This window comes from Lepidothrix coronata, unplaced genomic scaffold, assembly GCF_001604755.1.
Source record: "Lepidothrix coronata isolate B3197 unplaced genomic scaffold, Lepidothrix_coronata-1.0 Scaffold85, whole genome shotgun sequence".
Taxonomy (NCBI): Eukaryota; Metazoa; Chordata; class Aves; order Passeriformes; family Pipridae; genus Lepidothrix; species Lepidothrix coronata.
The window spans coordinates 3,726,884-3,744,870 of NW_016690265.1; the positions used below are offsets into that span (position 1 = coordinate 3,726,884).

Genomic DNA, 17,987 nt, shown 5'->3' on the forward strand with positions numbered 1-17,987 from the left:
AAACTAAAATACCCTAAAGTCAAGTAAATCACAGTCCCTTATGAAAGCTCATTGCTAATTCACCCTTCCACTTCAGCCCAGCCCTGGAAGTTTCCTTGTACCAGGCAAAACCTTCATGAGAGGAAAGCAAAGATGAAAGTCTGTGCTCCTTTCACTGTTGTCTTGGCTCTGACTCTGAGCAGTGACTGTGCAAAGACGGTAAGTCTGATTCTTCTGTTTTGGAGTGGTGGATCAGCTACGTGCTGCCTGGCAAGACCATGTTGCCTTGGGGTTGGATGAGTGAAGCCACCAAACAGACCAAGAGGATGAGAGCTTCAAATGGAAAACAAAATGGATTTGCTAGATGAAGGCTGGGAGCAGTGCTGACTAAATGGGGGGCCTGGGGGATAGATGGTACTCTAGATTTCTGTGTTTAAAGCAATTGCTTACATCCATGCCCTGCCAGGGACAAGGAATGGGAGGGGAGGAAAGACCACAAAAACTGAAATCCTTTGAAAATACATCTCAGAAATGTATTGACACAAGCCAGGTACCTGCAGTAGCATGGTAGGAGAGTGCTCCCCTGACAGACTTTACTGCTGTCTGGTAACTGAACAGTCCAGCTTAGGTAGCTATCTTGTTCTTCTCAGACCTCTCCCTGTTTCCACATAATTTTTTTACATTTTTTTATCATGTGCTTTGTGCCTTTTCTGTGGTATATCTGCCAGGCACTTGAAGCACTGCTGAGCGTGGCCATGATGGTTTGACTTTACTAGTTGGCTTAAACCCCACCATGGCCTGGCATCCACCATGTACTAGCAGGACAGCTAATAGCCTGGACCTTATGATCAGCCCTATTTCACTAGCTAGGTTAAAACTAACTCAGATATACTTAAACAATGCTATAAGATATACTTAAACAATGCTATAATCCCAACTATCCCAGAGAATTACAGAAGCATCTCCTCAGATATTACACGTGGGAGCAGAGAGAAATATTCATGGTGCCAAGGAAAAGATTATCCCTGGCTGAAGCAGTTGCAGACTGCTCAGTGCTGGCAGAGTCAGTGTAGACTGCAAAAATTGTTTTTTTCTGCAGAATGGTTCAAGCCCTTCCTATATATCCCAGCAACAGCTTTTTCTTAACCCTCACTTGTTACGTCCCCTGTCCACTTCTATGTTCATGATGTGCTGCTTCTTTGGCTGTTTTTTTAATATTTTTATTTTGCTATAGTTTAGTTGCCAGCACTGGCAACAGTTAGTGGCAGCAGCACTTTATGTGTATTACCATTTTTTATTATTTCCTGTGGCTTAAAATCATCTCAACCTAGTGCTCTTCGCTTGCTGATCAGCAAACCCAAACACAGCTGGAGGTTGCTTTTGTAACTAATGCCCTGGGGGATACAGCAAAACTGCAGGAAAAGTCAAATACTGAGATACTGTTTGTAACTGTGAACTGGCCCCAGAGTGCATGTATGCTTCCTGCCGAGAGAAATAGGAGATGTGTCACTTGGCAATAGAAAGATATAAAGGAGCAGAGCTTTGGCCTTTGTTGTATTGTGCTGGTTTAACAGAGAACTTTTACGAACCAACGCGTATCTGCTCTCTTTCACCAGACTGTGCCCCACCAAAAATCACATGCAAATAATGAGATGTTTGCAGAAGCATTGGGAGAAACGCAGTTTCAGGGCACCCTGGAAAATACATTTGTCCCAATAGGATGGTTCCCAGGGTGAATTCGTGTCTCCAATCCACATTCTCTTTTTCTCTTTGTAGCGCCACAAATCTGGGGGAGGAAAAGGCTCAAAACATGAGTTCACTCACCGACAAGGTACAAGTCAAATCCAATAGGTCTTATGACAGTAAGAATGATCTGCTTGTGTGTGTCTGTGCTGTGCAAGTCGGTAGGAAGCCCGTCTTTGTTTCAACATGAATAAGGATTATGGAATGGTTATGCCAATATTAATTTCTGTTTAAAGGGGAATTTGGGATTAGCTCAGGAATCTCAGGTAATTTTCCTTCAGGTGAAGATTAATGGGAAGGTGCTGATGGGATTTTAGTTTGTCTGAGCTGGTGTGGCTTTATATTTACTCATAACGCGGTATGGCTGGAGATGTGTAACTCCCTTTAATCAGAGCTGTGTCTTCCCTGTCGCTTTAAAGTGCATAAATTCTTTGTATGTATGGGTTCGATTTCTACCACAGCCCTTGATCTCTCTGTGGGAGAACGGTTTGAGCCCCATGCAGCTTTCTGGGTTGCATTTGTTCTGATGGCAGCCAACAAACATCCTGGCTCTGTGCAGGCATCGAAGACTTCCATTTTATTTTATTATTTTATTTTATTTTATTTTATTTTATTTTATTTTATTTTATTTTATTTTATTTTATTTTATTTTATTTTATTTTATTTTATTTCTGTGTTTTTGCTTTTAAAGATTATGTGAATCAGGCCATTAGTGGTGCCGTTACAGCTTATAACAGTCTTCAACAGCCTTTGGGATGCAATATGTCTTCTGAATGGGGATGTATTTTCATAACTCTCCTAACTACTTATAACGAGAGGTATTGGATAGAGAAGGTTGGTATTTGAACATTTGCTTAATTAGTTCAGACAATGCAAACTAGGATCAACAAGAGGATGGCAGAGGGGCTGGTAGTGGCTATTTCACATTGACAGAGAAGGGGATAGTTAGGGCAGATGGAGTGACCGTAATTCCAACTGATTAGGAAGGATTTGGACCACAAGGAGGGGTTATTTTTTCCTTAATTCTGATAACTGACCTTGGCAGCTCTTTGAGATGATGAGTCTTGGCTCGTGAGGGTTAACAGATATCCTAAGAGTTTGCAGGAGCCCCAGCCAGCACAGAAGGGGTAAGCTCAGGACAAGGAGCAGCCATACATTGTCTCTGAGACATGGAAATGTGCTGTGCTGCCAGTTTGGTTGTACGCCCCATTTCTCTACTATGGCAGTGGTTGGCTTCCCATTCAAGCTTCAGGCTTTCAAAACTGATTGCTTTTAGTTTAATGGTTAAATAAGCTCTGACAGATTTTCATTGTCTTTTTTATCTTCAGCCTCTCTCATTCTCAAGACTTGTCTTGAAGGATTTTTTTCTGATAGACTCCCACTAGACTTCCTTAGACTCCCACCACCCTTCCTTAGACTGCCATCACTGACATGGTGAATGTAAAACTTGCCCTTTTTAGACACTGGTCCCATCAATTTCCCTCCATTTGTAAGGAATATGCTTATCCCAAAGGGAGAGTGGTATGATCAAAAATATCTGTCTACCCCCAACCTTTAAAACTTTCTTCCTCCTGACTGTTTCTATTTCAGTTTGTACTGTCTGTTTCCTTAATTATTTTAAAAAGATGTTACAATGTGATATGGATCTTGAAAGGATACAACTTCAGAAATTATTTTAATATGCAATTACAATACTACATAATTAGAAATGATAATTACAATTAATGAATATAATTGGCATTTGCTGTACCAGAAATTGCAATCTATTTTGAACTGAAATGATCTGAGGTCTTTATTCTACTGCAGAGTCCATTAATCTTTGTTGATTCTGCCATTATATAGCATTTTAAGCCTCTTATGCATTAAAAGTTGCAGAGACATGGAGGCAAAAGTAGAGCTGAAAAACTTATAGATATCTACCTTCATAAATCCATATAATAACCTATAATATATATACCTGTGGGTTGGTGTTCAGCTGCATGATGAGTTTTTTATTCTTGTATTTCAGTGTTTACAGAGGATGGAAATTTATGCAAATTTCCTTTCCGGTTTGGTGGAAGGTTTTATCACTCGTGTATTTCAAATACGTTTTCCAGAAAGAAATGGTAAGTTGACATTGCTCATAAATGAATACAGCATTCAAATGAAAATGTCATCCCTCTAGTGCTTTAATCTTGCTTTTGGAATAATTCATTTGAGCTTGGTGTTGTGCCCAAGGAGACCAGTGCAGTTCTGCTGATAGTCACAGCCCTCAGGTCAAGGCTCATGCTCAGGGAGAAGCAGGCACTGCATCTCCAGCACCACAGAAAGCTCAGGAACAGCAGAAATGTTACCTCACTGCCCTTCATATTGGAACTGTGACTTACATGAGTGACAAGAGCTTGCACAGAAAAAGCAGAACCTGATAGAAACCCTCTGCTGAGGGAGAGGGATCCAGACACTTGCAAAAGAGGACACCTGGTTGAGGAGTTATCTGATTTGTGCAGGTACTACTTGTATTGCAGCAGAGAACATCTGATTTTTGAGGAAAGTTGGTTTCCCTGCCCTCCCTCTCCGCGGTATCTCTAATTTCTACCCAGATTGGCACCAGGCCCCTTTTGGATAGTGCAGTACTAAGAAATGAGGTTACTCCTGTTTGTTGGGTAATGATTTATTCTCCTAGTGTGTTTAAGGCCAGGTCTCCTTCTTTTGGGCAAAGGTTACTCTTTTACATATGCAGAAGCTGTTAAAAGTATTCATGACTCATTTTGGGGTAGGGGCACTCAGATGGGAACCCTGCTGAAGCAAGCATTGAATAAACAAGATTAACTTTGCAGACAAACCCATATAATAGGTGTATATTAACAGAAATCAAAGGCAACAAAGCAGGGAATATGTGGGCACGCGTACTGTGAAAATATATGCCCAGATGAGCATATATGTGAAAGGCAAACACTTGCATGTTTTCAGGGCGGAGATAATATTTTAGAGTTTATTTTACTCGCCCATGCAGGGCAGAACTCTCATTTTTTATACCTGTCTGTCTAATTTTTTCATGATCTGTGGTGTCTTTCTGATGACACATCTGTTTCAAGTGTAAGTGCTGGTCTAATGTAAACAACACAACACACAACTGCTTACACAAATAGATATAGAGCTCCAGGCTAGGAGACCACTTTGGAATTCCCCCAATATCCACAGTTATAACACAGGTAAGAAAAACCTCCAGGAAACAAGAATTTGAGACTATCTTAACTAAAGAAAGGGAACTGGAATAATTTTCCTATCTGAACCCCGTCTTTGATGAACTGTAGCCGCAAAGAGTTTGACCTTTGGAGCCACTTAATTTCGTGCAGTGCTTAAGATGTATCCTGTTAATACATGACACTCTGTGTATTTGTTTTTAGCCAGTTAGGCCACAGAAATGGAAAAACCTGTGAATAGATGGGATCCAAGGTTAGAGCACACTTTAGAGCTGACCTTGGACAACTCGTTCTCATGCTTCCGATTTTTTAAAAGCCATTTACAAGCAGGGAGACGAGGAGGAGGACAGCTGGAGCTGTTTGATTTTGACAGGCCATTTCACCCTATGGGTGACCTTCTGGCCAGTGTTTACTCATTGCTTATAAGCTAAAAGCAACTTAACGTGTGACTTCAGGCACAGAGATGCCAGTAAAAGAGCCCTGAATAGCAGTTGGGAAACCTGTTCCGTGCATTTTTGTGTGACTTGGCACTAACCCAGGCTGGACTTATGTTGAATAACTGATCTCGGGGGACCTGGCAGACAGCAGGTGAAGGCAAGGTTTGTGTCCTTCCTGTTCCTGCCTGCCTGCCTGCAAGCTGCTAGTAAGGATGGACATGATGGGAGTCTGGGTCCAACATGCCTCTTTGGGGGCAAATGCAAGGAGACCAGACCAGGAGAGTGCTGGCTTATGCATTTAAGTTCATGTCCTTAGTACTCAAGTCATACTTCAAGGCAAGACTTCACAGTGCAGGCCAAAGCCTTCTCCAATTGGCTTTAATTTTATGTTTTCTCATAGTACCTATGACACAGATACTGTGTTTCAACATAAATCAGCTCCTGACTGCAGAAAGCCCTCCCTACTTTTTTGAGACCAACAAACAAGTTGTATCTTTATAAATATTTATTGAAAATACAGGAAAGAAGACAAAATAATTGCAGTATTTAAATAATAGACTTCCTTTAACAGCATCCTGTATTGCATTTCCCTTTAATTATAAGCTATTTTCACAGATAAGTTTCTATTTAGTGTCCTCTTACCAAGTCTTACATGATAACTTACTAAAGATATCATGTAAATTTTCCCTTTGTGCTGAGGAGAAAAAAAGCCAGCTGGAATTGCTTCTGAATTTCATTGGTACCTCCAGAAAGACAGAGCAGTGTGGGGACTGACAAAATGGGTGTGCAGTGAACATCTGTGAGAGCAGATGGGGACAGTGGTCTGAGCTGAACCGAGCTGTGGTTGCAGGGAAGCTGCCAGCACCCTGTCCCTGTGTCCCATGGTGGGATGGATTCCTCAAGATTCTGCTCAAGGGGAATGGCAGGAGCAGACCTAGCCTGAGGTTTTGGCTGTAAATTGGAAGGTATTGATTCACACCCTGGAGAAGCCTTATCCTATGCTTGGGTGCTGGATGTGTGGGTCCCCTGTGCAAAGGTACGCTTAGATATGTATAGGAAGGGAATGATCTTACCATATTCCCTGGAATACAAAAAGGTAACTTTTGAAACTTTGGCCACAGATTGAAAACAGTGCAGAGGAGAGCTTTATGGACAGCCGAATTACAAGCTGGAGAGTTTATGGCAGTCCTGTAAAGGAGAAGTACATGTGGGCTGAGCTGGGACATGTCAAGCACCAGGCTTGATATTTTTCTGGTGCTGACGGTGGTAGGTTTGGTGTTGTCAGGTGAAGTCTGGACATCTCTCATGGTCAGGACAACACCTAAAAAGGTTTCAGGCAACCTCCAAGTCTTGAAAAGAGTAGCAGCACCAAGTGTGATGGCAGAGCTCTTTCCTTCCACCTTTGCTTACTCTCTAAGACATCCTATTGTTAGGGCTCCCAAGTGGGTAAGATGACCCACTTTCCATTTATCTTGTCAGCCAGTTAGGCCTCATCTGTGACATACCATTTTATTTGTCCATTCCTATGTTGTTTACCATGCATGGGTTTAAAATGTTATTTAAATCTATCCCTAGAAAGTGGACTTTTCTGGTGTAATTAGTTCAGTGTCTGTGTCTTTAAGTTTTCACTTTTTATTAACAGTTTTATGTGACAGGCTGACGTAAAGACATTTGCTATCTCATAAATTTTGAGCATGGGTGCATTTGAAAATAGCACAAAGAAATAATAAGCCTATTGGGTTGGTCTGGCTGCTGGAGGTCACATCCCCTGAGACCGAAATATCATCACATTTTTGGTAAGCCTCAAAGCAAAGAAGGCATTTTGAAAATAAAAGGAGGGAGACAAGTGAAGCAGTTTTGAGGATGTGCTGAGGTTGTCCCAGACAGGGAGAGATATGTGGTGGAACATATAGAAGGATTATGGGACTGGGCAAGAAGCCTGACACTGAGGAGGCAGCTTGGCATCACAAGGTAGGACCAACCTCTTTGTAGTCACTGCAAGATGATAGGGAAGGAGGGGACTGGCTGTGGAGAGCGTTGAGTGGGAGGATCAGTGGGTTGTGAAAAGCTGATAGAAGGAGCTTCTGTCAGGGTCTCTGATAACAAAAAACATTTTAGACGGAAAAATTTGAGATCCCCATTTGCTTAGAACTTGACTGTTGCTGGACAGACTCCAGAGAGCATTGAATTGCACAAAAATGTTTTTTTTTCCCCCATAATGACCAGAGTTTTCTTGCATTTCTTAGGTCTATGCAGAGCCTTTTTCATTTGCCTATTCCATGCTGCCCAGTGTAACATCACTCTGCTAAATCAGAAATTATGTCATTCAGAAAAGTCAGAAAAGTGTGGATTCTCCTCCCCCATCACAGCTGGCACGGTAAAGTGTTCAGTCAGAGATGGTTTTGCCAACAGTGACACAGGCAGTGCTGAGAACACTTTTAACTCATTCCTCATCTTAATCTTCATGGATACTAGACCATCCTTTAAAAAAGCACAATCTACTTCCCACCAAAGGATCATTGAGAAATTTCCATCAGTTCCCAACAGAGTCACACCAGCCTTAATGCTTATGAGAAAACAGCCCCTTTAAGTATGTGCCAAGTTAATCTGCACTAGACTACCAAGCACCTTTTTGTTACTGCACCTTATATAATTGAGGTCACCAAACTTAATATACATGGCCTGTTCAAATGCTCCACAGGAATTAAGTGTTTTAAATGCCACATAGCATCTAATTAAGAAGGAAAGTAGGGCAGTTAAAATGGTACACATGCACTACAATAAAATTTCAATCTAGCTTGTGACATCCTGGGGTGAAAAAATACTTGATCACCCAAGTGTTCAAGGTATGACAAAACCACGCATAATAAAAATAGATCATAAGGCACATTAAATGAAGTAAACTCTAATTTTTCTAATGCCATGTAGCTGATATCTATTTCTCTGCATTAGAACTGGTTAGGGAGGATGTTCTGGTGGATGGCGCATTGGGACAGGACTTGGACCCCCAAGATTCAGCCTCATTTCAGTCACATGTTCCCTGTGTGACTTTGGGGAAGCCTGTAAGTTTACTTCTGCAAATGAAGAACAGAAGCTCAATGCTTTTTGGAGTGCTCTGAGCCTTGGAGATAACAGACCAGTGAGGGCAAGGAAGGTGTACAGAAAGCAGTTGTCAAAATTCGCCTTGGTAGGATTCCCACAGGCGACGTGGCGTGCAGGACTCAGTCCTCTGCTCTGAAAAAAAAGGGGAGGTTTTATCTGTGTGTTTGGAAATCACCACCATGTCAGTTATTTCCTCATTTCATCTAGCAAGTTCCAAAATAAGAATGTTTTAAAGGAACTGAGTGTGAAATACATTTGTCACTGAAAGCCAGGAAAAGTCCCTCTGTGGACATTCTCCTGCCTCCACAGATTATTAAAGTAACCATCAGGCATCAAAAATAGTCTGGGTCCTCTTTTGCTTGTTTTGTAATGAGTAAAGGAGACATAATTTGTTTGCTTTGGTTTTATTTTTATTTCTGTCTTTCATTTTCTAATCTTAGAAATAGAAATAATGTTGGTATTTTTCTGGAGGATTTGTCGAAAATATCAGATCCCGCTTCTACATCTCATTTTTTATCTGTTTTTAATTTGAGAGGAATGAAGCAGAGCAACTTTAACAAATGAAAGCAAACTTCTCCCTCTGGTATTAAGAGAGTTTGAATGAAAGTAATGTTAATTAGAAAAAAAAAAAAGTATGAATTTCCAGGTTGCCAAAGTGTGAAGGCCATGAAGTTTCAGTTATTTAAAGCTGCACTAAACTTCATCTTTAATATTCTTTTCAGGTGTTCAACAACACCTAACTTTGACCGGGACAGGAGGTGGGGACACTGTGCTTTGTTGCACAAAGACCACTCAGGTAAGGTGAGCCATTGCTGGGTTGCTCCAGGTACCTGGCTCCTCCTTTGCAGTAAGGAGGGATGGTGCCTCCAGTGTGCCTTTTATGTGGTGTACACAGAGCAAGCCTTCACATCAGCTGTTTCCATAATCTCTCTGTGACTCTACAGAACCATAGTATTAAATTGTGTATATCACACAGTCTTTAATTCACTCTCTGTTGACTAATTTGAAATCATGGAGAGAAATTATGGTAACGCCAACGTGGAAATCTGAACTCCAGCTGGAGCCGAGCACATCTTCTCCTCCTGCACAGCTTGGATGTACCTATTAGCTTTTCCTTCATTTAATCAGCTACTTTTTCTGTCTATTTGACCTGTTAATCGTTTAGAAGGCACATAAACATTTGGGAAAAAGCAGACCTCAAAACCAGACTTCCTTGGGCTTTGGGCTCCATCAGAGAAGGCAAGAGGCTAGACACATTCATCGCAAGAGTCCTAAGGGGCAATGAGAGGATTACTTAGCTGAACAGTGCTACGGCTTCATGTGGTCATCACACTCCAATGCTACAATTACCTCATTGCAGAAATTTGTCTAAAATGGGAAGTCAAGGTCTGTGGCAGACTCTCCTTTCTATATATATAGATATAAGTCACTTTAATTGACACACTGAGTGAAAGCACCACATCCCAAGAAGTTCAGTTGGGAACATGCATCCCTGTCCTCAGCAGTACCTCAGTGACTGACCTTTTCTTGTCTCTGTCTTCCCAGCTCCATCCCAGCTGGATGTTGGAGAATCTCATTTTATAAGGAAAGCATGCATCTAATTCTCAATTCATATAGACATAGACCAGCACTGACAAATCAGGTGTTGCGCTGGTTAAACTTGATGCCCCTGAAGGTTTTTTTTGGATCTATGTCTAAATGCTGATCATGTTCCTCTTTTTGCCATCTCACTACTTTTAAACTCAAGCTGTCTTATTTAGTCTGCAGGATATGACCAGATGCCCTGAGACGTTCACTTTCCGCTTTCAAAGGAAGGGTATTTTCCACCATCCCCTTTCAGGGAGTTCTCCGCTGTGTCAGGAGTCTCACTGCCAACCTGATTGCAATCTACCAGAGCACTTGAAAAGCCAATGTTAGCTGAATCATGCTGACAGTCTAAAATTAAGCAGTGCATATCATCACCTTTTTAAACTTCCTGACTTTAAATTATTTTCCAGCCTGGCTTTATAACAGATTAACAGTAGATCAGAGGCAAATGACCCAACCCAAAAAAAAGCAGCACTGTATGTGCCTTTGCAATGTAAGTGTGTCAGACATGAACGTGGACTTTATAGGCAGTTCATGCCTTACAGGAGCCAGGTTATGGGGGCTGCACTTAGTTGTTCGTGAGTGGCCTCCCAGAGCTTAAAATATTGGTAGCTGCAACTCGTGACTGCTTTAATCCTCCAGTGAAACAGTTACTGTCACACTGACAGCTGGCTGACTCAAAGAGACTCCTCCAGGAGCTGAAACAGCTCTCCAAACCTAGTGTTGCATTTCTGGGGGTGCCTCGTGCAGCCTCTGTCCCTCTGTCTGCCCATCACCATTGTCTTGCAAGATATTTCGCTGCCTGCAAGCCTTTTTAGAGTTCTTGGCTCATTTTTGCCTGTTACCTACAGGCAGGGTGGGTTGGGTAGGGTGGGTTGGAATGAGAAAGCCACCCTGTCTGCCTGCCTCTCGCCGAGGGGTATCTCTGTCAATGCACCTTAATATCAGTGAGGGCTTTCCCTGGCTACTGTTTTTTCTCCAGAAAAAAGCCCAAATAGGATTTATATGTGTGAGAGAGGAAAGAAAAGAGAAAATGGATGGGATACCTGGAAGAGATCACTGCTAGCTGTTGCAAAATGAAAAAAACCCTTTATTTCTAGAAGTATTTAGAATTTTTAAAAATTAAATAAAAGTGTCTTAGCTGCTGTTTTATTTGTAAACATGTCTATTTTTTTTAAAGCAGCAAGCACTGTATTTGAATTTAAAAAATGTTTAACAGATTATCAACCATAGCTTAAAGAGAAAAATTTTATGGTGAGATTGAAAGGAAAAGTGACAAAATGGATGAAGGGAATTTCAAGCAAACAGGAGGAAAGGTCATCTGCTGAGGAAGACAGCTGGGAATAAATAAGCAATCAAACTGAACAATGCTGATCTTTAAAATAATATGATTTTGTTGGGAAAAAAATCCACTAAAATATTAAATATTTGGGGAAATCTCAAACATTTTAAAGATGCTCGAAAAACAAGATGAAATGAAATTTCAAGGAGAGAGTATCCTTTGGCCATGAGGGGTTGGTGAGAAGTGTGTCAACTAGGATGGAGATAAAGTTTCTTGAAAGCAAAGGTTGAAGCACAAACGCTCTCCAGGCCAAGAATACCATGTATATGTGGGGATCCTACTTCAAAACTTTGGAGGTGCTTACAAATCAATGCTAAGCAAGTGTTGGAGGCATTGATACAGAAAAATGCATCTGCCAAATTCAGGGAAAGTTTAACCAGACAGCCTTTAAGCTTCAGGATAAAGTGAAGCTCAGGTATATAGTTTCTACTGGAGAGAGTTGTTAGTACTGCACTGTGCAGAGTCAGAGCTTGCTTTGTCAACAGCCATGGCCCTTGTTCAACTCCCCCTACTATCTGTGGGAGCATTATTGCTGCCTTCAGGGGTTATTTGCCCAGGTTTCCAGACATCCTCCTCCTCTGCCCAGGGGATACCTCTGGAGTGTGTAGTAGCTGCCCAATGTGAGCCCTTTCACACACATGGACCAGCTGGGCTGTGCATCCACAGCTTGCAGTTATGTACACATAAGCAAAAATGTGCAATGCCCCTATTTGTGGGACTTCCAGATCTTGGGCAGTCTGGTAGAACTACTGCTCTGAATGTCTGGAAATCTTGCACAAATGGTCAAAACCCCAGGGAGGCCCAAATACGGGGAAAAAAGTGCCAGACAGTGAGTATTTTCAAGGTACATCTGGACTGATATGGAAAGAAGAAGTAGAGCAATGTGGGCTGTGCTGGCAGGAGGAAGAGGCATCACCCCAGGAGGGGCTCTGGGGAACATGGGTGGCAGAAACAGAAAGTTTTTGTTGGGAGATATGGGTAGAAAGGTGAGACAAGGCTACTACTCATTCAGCAGAGACTTAGAGATGTGAAGCTGAAGTCAAGATAACTGCTGGCAAGCAGAGTGTTTTGCCCATGAGGGTGCTTTAGACAGTGTTGAGAAGGCAGGGACTTAGCACTCCCCAGTTAATTGATAGTTAATGGTGGTCAGGATTCCCTGCAGGGAACTGTGATGCTTATGAGCAGAAGTTGTTGCTGGACTCCAGGAAAGGTGGGAAGGGACATTGAACACCCCTGGATGGTCAGACTGGAGTGGTGGGTGGGATGTAGTGAGGTAGTCACTGGGAAAGAAATGGAAGACCAGAAGTGCTTTTTGTAGATTTAACAAGGGTACAAAAAACTACTTGAGCACTTGTAGCAGCAGAAGATGTCTTGGAGATCAATTAATGGTTTGGATGTAATGGGAATAGGAAATACGGAATTTTCCTTAGAGGAAACATTACACCACTAGAAGTTTCCTAACTATCAACAGCAGGAAGATTAGGAATGTCACTGACTTTACTTGCTTTCCCTTGATGTTATCCTGGAGTGAAACTCCCAGTGAATACACCCAGACCTGCTATCTGATAGGAATTACATCACTCTCTTCTGAAGTAAATATTTTGATCTGTGCCAGGGAACCTCACATTCACAATGTTTTAGCAAACTTCAGGATGTACCATTTATGCTTCACCTTAGCCCTGCATGTGTGTGCCTGTGCCTCTATATGTTGCATCCCGTGCTTAGGACCGCGCTCTCTAGCTGAAGAAGCACATGGATTGAGTAACTCTACAGCTGGTGTCACAGAGTTTGATGAGCATTAGAAAAGAGGATTAGAATGCAAACAAGCTGTTGGGCCAGCTCTGGAGCAGGTGTAAACATGCTGTTGGTTAACTTCAGGGGAGATACATCCCTCAACACTGCCTGAAATCAGGAACATTGCCTGGACAGCAAGACTTACTACATTTGTAGGGCACATTGCCATGTAAAGCTTCTATCGCAGGAGCTAGAGGGTTATCCTGGCTCATATGCTCCTCTCCCACCACATTTTCCCATGATTTAGAAAATTCCTTAGTAAACAGAGATATACTAGACTGCTCCAATTTAATTTTTCTTGGCCTGATTTACTTGGATGTGCTTTGTGTTTTGCTTTATAATTTCCCTCTTTGTTCTAGCTGCCCATCAGTTTTAGACGTAATCCAAAAATAGCAATAGCAAATTCTTCTGTCAAGGATTGTCCTTCTTGTAATTTGAAAGAGAGATGCCTAATCCCGGTGATTGACGTTGCAATGAGAAGGTTGCAGGACAGAATGTTGGGCAGAGGCAGAGCTGCAGCCTTCCTCCCTCCCCAGTGTAAAGGCACAGCTCCATCTTGTGGACACCTGTCCCATCGTCTTCCTCACTGCAGTGCCAGCTCTGGCAACTTCAGGCATGCCTGGACCTACCATCTTTGTACAATTACTCCAGGGGTGAAGATTCAGCTCAGTGATTTACCATATGGTTTTTAAAAGCCGGATAAATATAGCTGCTATACAGCTGAAAACAAACCCAATGTAAATTGGTTGGATAAACTTTGTTTTAGCTTAATAGGTGGTATTAAAGCCACCGTGCATTGAACCAAAATGGTTCATGTAATCAAGTGGATGCCTAACACAGCAAAGCCTGACATCTGGCACCTATTAACAACAACCTCTTATGTGGCCTCTCTAGATCACTGTGCAAGCAACCCTTGCCAAAATGGAGGTACCTGTTCTCTCACCCATAGCCATAGGATGTACCACTGTACCTGTCCCGAGGAATTCACAGGCGAGGATTGTCAGCTGAGTAAGTATCTTCTTCCATGGGTGTTACAACACGAAATATGAGTAGTAAGTAAAGCTCATTAATGTTTGCTTGATGAAAAGGTAGTGCTTGATGAGAGAGACCACTACAGCATGAGTGTTTGTGTAGGTGGATTTCCAAATGGTTGTGACAGACAATCCATTCCTGACAGGACATCTGAAAATAGCTTGACTGTACAATTATAAATGCAAGTATGCTCTGAGCATGGGAAGCACAAAAAGCCTCTTCCCCTTCCTTTACTGTTTTAAGGTTTAAATAACCCTTACATGTTTGGAAATTACTTATATCTAGTAGGTAGGGCATAAAGACATGACAAAGCAACACAATTTCAGGTGATGCATTATTCCTTATGTACATGCACATATGGCTCTGTTACAACTTTTCCTGTGATGTTGGCTTTGTACCTGGGTAGCTGCTCCACCTTCAGGGCAGTCATTTTCAAAGGAGTAGAGTCAGGCCAAAAAGCTTTGCTTGGGTTATTTTTCCAGTTTTATGGTGATGTCACTCCCAATTTGCTGCACATCAAGCAAGGAGTCTGGATTTTTCTCTGAGGGTTTTCAGTTGTGCTTGCTGAAGTTTAATGAAAGCTTTTCATAGAAACATGGAATTGTTTAGTTTGAAAAAGACCCTTAAGATCATTGAGTTCAACCATTAGCCCTACACTGCCAAGTCCCCCACTAGCTCTAGACTTCTCTCCTGACAATAAACAAAGAAGCCTTTTTCAGTGAATGATACATTAAAGTGGCACAGACACAAGTGTATACCACCGATTTGACTTTTTCTGTTTGCTGAACGAACTTTTGGAAGGGGTTAAGTAATGGTGATGCTGTCATGCTTTAGGAGAAAGCCACCTCTGTCTCCAGGTCCTTGGAGCTTCTGCTCTAGTGGCTTGGTGCCTCCACACTCTGGAGGCTGGCTTGCTTGAGAAGCACTGCCAACAAACACAGATCTGCTCAACAGGAAAGAAGGGATGAACAGAGAATGATGGAGATTGTGGTGCTGTTTCTTGCAAGGAATAGCATCTGAAAGCTTGTGTTGTTTGTAAAACTTTGTTTCAGAGAAATGTTTTGACAACAATCTCTATGAGTTCTTTGATGTGGGCGTGAGCTGGTCAAGAGTTCAACACGGAACTGTGGAGCAGTGCATGTGTGTGAACGGCCAGATCGAGTGCGAGCGTGTTGAACACAAAGGTAAGGCACTATTTTGTGTTACAGATGTAGGCCTGCATGGACAGTGAGGATATTAAAGCCTGTGTGGTGTTACACACCGTAGTGCTGCTCTTGCAGCTCACATACCATCCCTAAAAGAGAACATTTTAGCTTTCCTTTCCATGTGTGAGCAGTAATACTGACCCAGGAAATCACTTCAATATGTCCATCCTTATCCGAGGAAGTAATTATATGCATTGTGATGAATTTTAGAGACACACCTCAGGGTTTTCTTTGAGAGGGATGTAATCCTGATCTGCTGCATGTAAGAATATGCCACAGATTATATAGTAAAAATGGTAAAATTTCTCCTCCAAAACTGTTACATGCTTGAGAGGCACGCCCTGCTCTATATTCCTCTGCACACCTACAATCCCTTCATATCGCTGTTTCACCTCTGTGTTTCTTCTCAAGTCTATCCCACTCTCAAGTTGCTACCATGTAAACTTCACCCACCTCCAGGATCCCATATGACCTGCACTGACCCCAGAGTCCCCATGGTTTTTGGCCAAACTTACCCATTCCTGGCTGGGGTAGTGCTTAGGTTATGAAGCCTCTTCCTTGTTTTAGGGCTGCCAGGTGCTCAACACAGCTGGCCAGGCACAGGGCATGCACTTGGGGTTCTCGCTTACCCGATGAAGCCAGCACATCATCTTCCATTTGGAAGGAGAGATGTTGCAAGGCAAACCATATGCCTCACCTCTATATGTGCTCTGGTATGGCTATTCTGTTACTCAATCTGGCTGACTTTTACCGTGCCCAGACTCCCAAGTAACTTACAGTACAAACTTCATAAAAGCCCTTTGAAATAGGTGCGTGCTTTTATTCCCACCTTACATAATTGGAAACTAAAGTATGGAGAGTCAATGGCTTTCTAGGACATCAGGAGTCCATGGGAGAGCTGCAAAATTTGATAGGACTTAATACTTCCCAATCAGAGATCTAAAATATTTAACTGAGCTACCTACTAGATGTGTTATTAGAAGTTTTAATACAGCTTAGTGGCAAGCCTGGAACTGGCAGAACCCTCTCAGAGAAAGAAGTGTTAATACCATCACCACTAGTAATAATAATCAACCCCCCCATTTTATCTATTGTTTATTAATAATATTTTTCAATAGCTGACATTATCCAATAGCAGTAAAAACAATGAGACAGACCTTAGTGGGCAGAAACCAGCTGAATTTCCTTTGATTTATATCAAGTGTAGGTCTGAGATGAGCAAAAAAGAAAATTCTTCCCAAAAATGTGTATGCACAGAGAAGATGTACTAAAGTAAAATAAAATGGACTGATTCTCTTGAATAATTTGTACCTTTGGTTTAATCTTTGGTTTCTGCTTGCAGGCTGTGTTCATGATCCTTGCATGAATGGTGGAGAGTGTAAAATGGTTACCTTCAATGGGAAAATAGTGTGCGATTGCAAAGAAAATTATGGGGGAAAGTATTGCAATATTGGTAAGTATAACAACCTACTGGCAAATGGAATATGGAGTTTTCATCTGGGTGTGAAGCTGGTGGGTTTTGCCCCTTGTTGTATTCTGCATTTGAGGACATTTCTTTTAAGAACTGAAGAGTCACACAGAACAAGGGTCTAATGTATTTCTACAGTGTAAAACACAACACACACTGAGACTCTGTTTCTAAAAATATTTGTTCATGCCCTTAACTTTATAGAAAATCAATCACAGAAATTTTAATCCAATTACTCATGCCCATATGGTAAGTTCATGCTTCCATTTTGCAGGATCAGTCGCAGAGCTGTAGCCTAGAGCAACTGCCTCCCCACAGATCCATGCATCCCCTCATAAAACTGGAATTTATGCTCTGACAAAATCTAGCAGCTGACTGTGTTTGGTAGCACTAGATTACTGTGGGAAGTAGACAAAGAGAAAATGCACACCTTTTGAGTTACCTTGAATTTTAATAGCACATTTAGCCCAGTACAGCTTACATAAAAACACTTGCTTCCTCTGGTGGGTTAGGGCAGAGAAATATGCTTTTTGGTGTCTATGTGTTAGTCCTGTTTTGCTTATTAGAAGCTCCACAGTTTTTGATAGAACATTCCTCCAGAAGACTTAACATTTATCCATGCAGGGGTTAAATCTGCTTGTAAAGCTTGTTTGCACACTAAATCCTCGAGTTATATCAGTGGCTGAGTGCATAAATCTCATGGCTCATCAAAATTGAAGATATGACTCCCAGTAGCTATGGTGGGCACCTATTTGGTCTGAATGGGTAGTGAGGTAAAAAACCATGGTAATGAACACTGCAATTTGTATCTGGTGTTCTTTTTTTAATTCTGATAGTTAACAAACTGTGCAGCTAACTATTCAAGCTGGAAATAAAAATCCATTTGGGAGACCAGCAGTACAGCTGGAATAACAAATAGCAGGAGTGAATTGTCAAATTGGATGGTGTATAAACTGGTCCTGAACCTTCACTCACAAGGTACCTGATGAATTATGCAAAGTGGGTTTGTGATGCTTTTAAGTTCTTCATAAGGAGCACTATTTTAGCTGGGACCTGGATTATAAACATCAGGATGACAGTGTTATAGCTGTAATACCGGTTTCTGTCTGACTAGCT

At 41.8% G+C, this 17,987-nt stretch overlaps 1 protein-coding gene across 1 annotated transcript in view; it reads left to right on the forward strand.

Annotated features, from left to right (window-relative positions):
* HGFAC (HGF activator) overlaps positions 1-17,987 on the forward strand; it is a 49,633-nt gene continuing 31,646 nt past the window's right edge. The window contains exons 1-7 of the mRNA XM_017820756.1: positions 1-198; positions 1,756-1,810; positions 3,731-3,827; positions 9,166-9,239; positions 14,061-14,174; positions 15,251-15,382; positions 16,746-16,856. Coding sequence (XP_017676245.1) covers positions 133-198; positions 1,756-1,810; positions 3,731-3,827; positions 9,166-9,239; positions 14,061-14,174; positions 15,251-15,382; positions 16,746-16,856 — 649 coding nt within the window. The 5' untranslated portion in view covers positions 1-132. The remainder of the gene's footprint in view (positions 199-1,755; positions 1,811-3,730; positions 3,828-9,165; positions 9,240-14,060; positions 14,175-15,250; positions 15,383-16,745; positions 16,857-17,987) is intronic.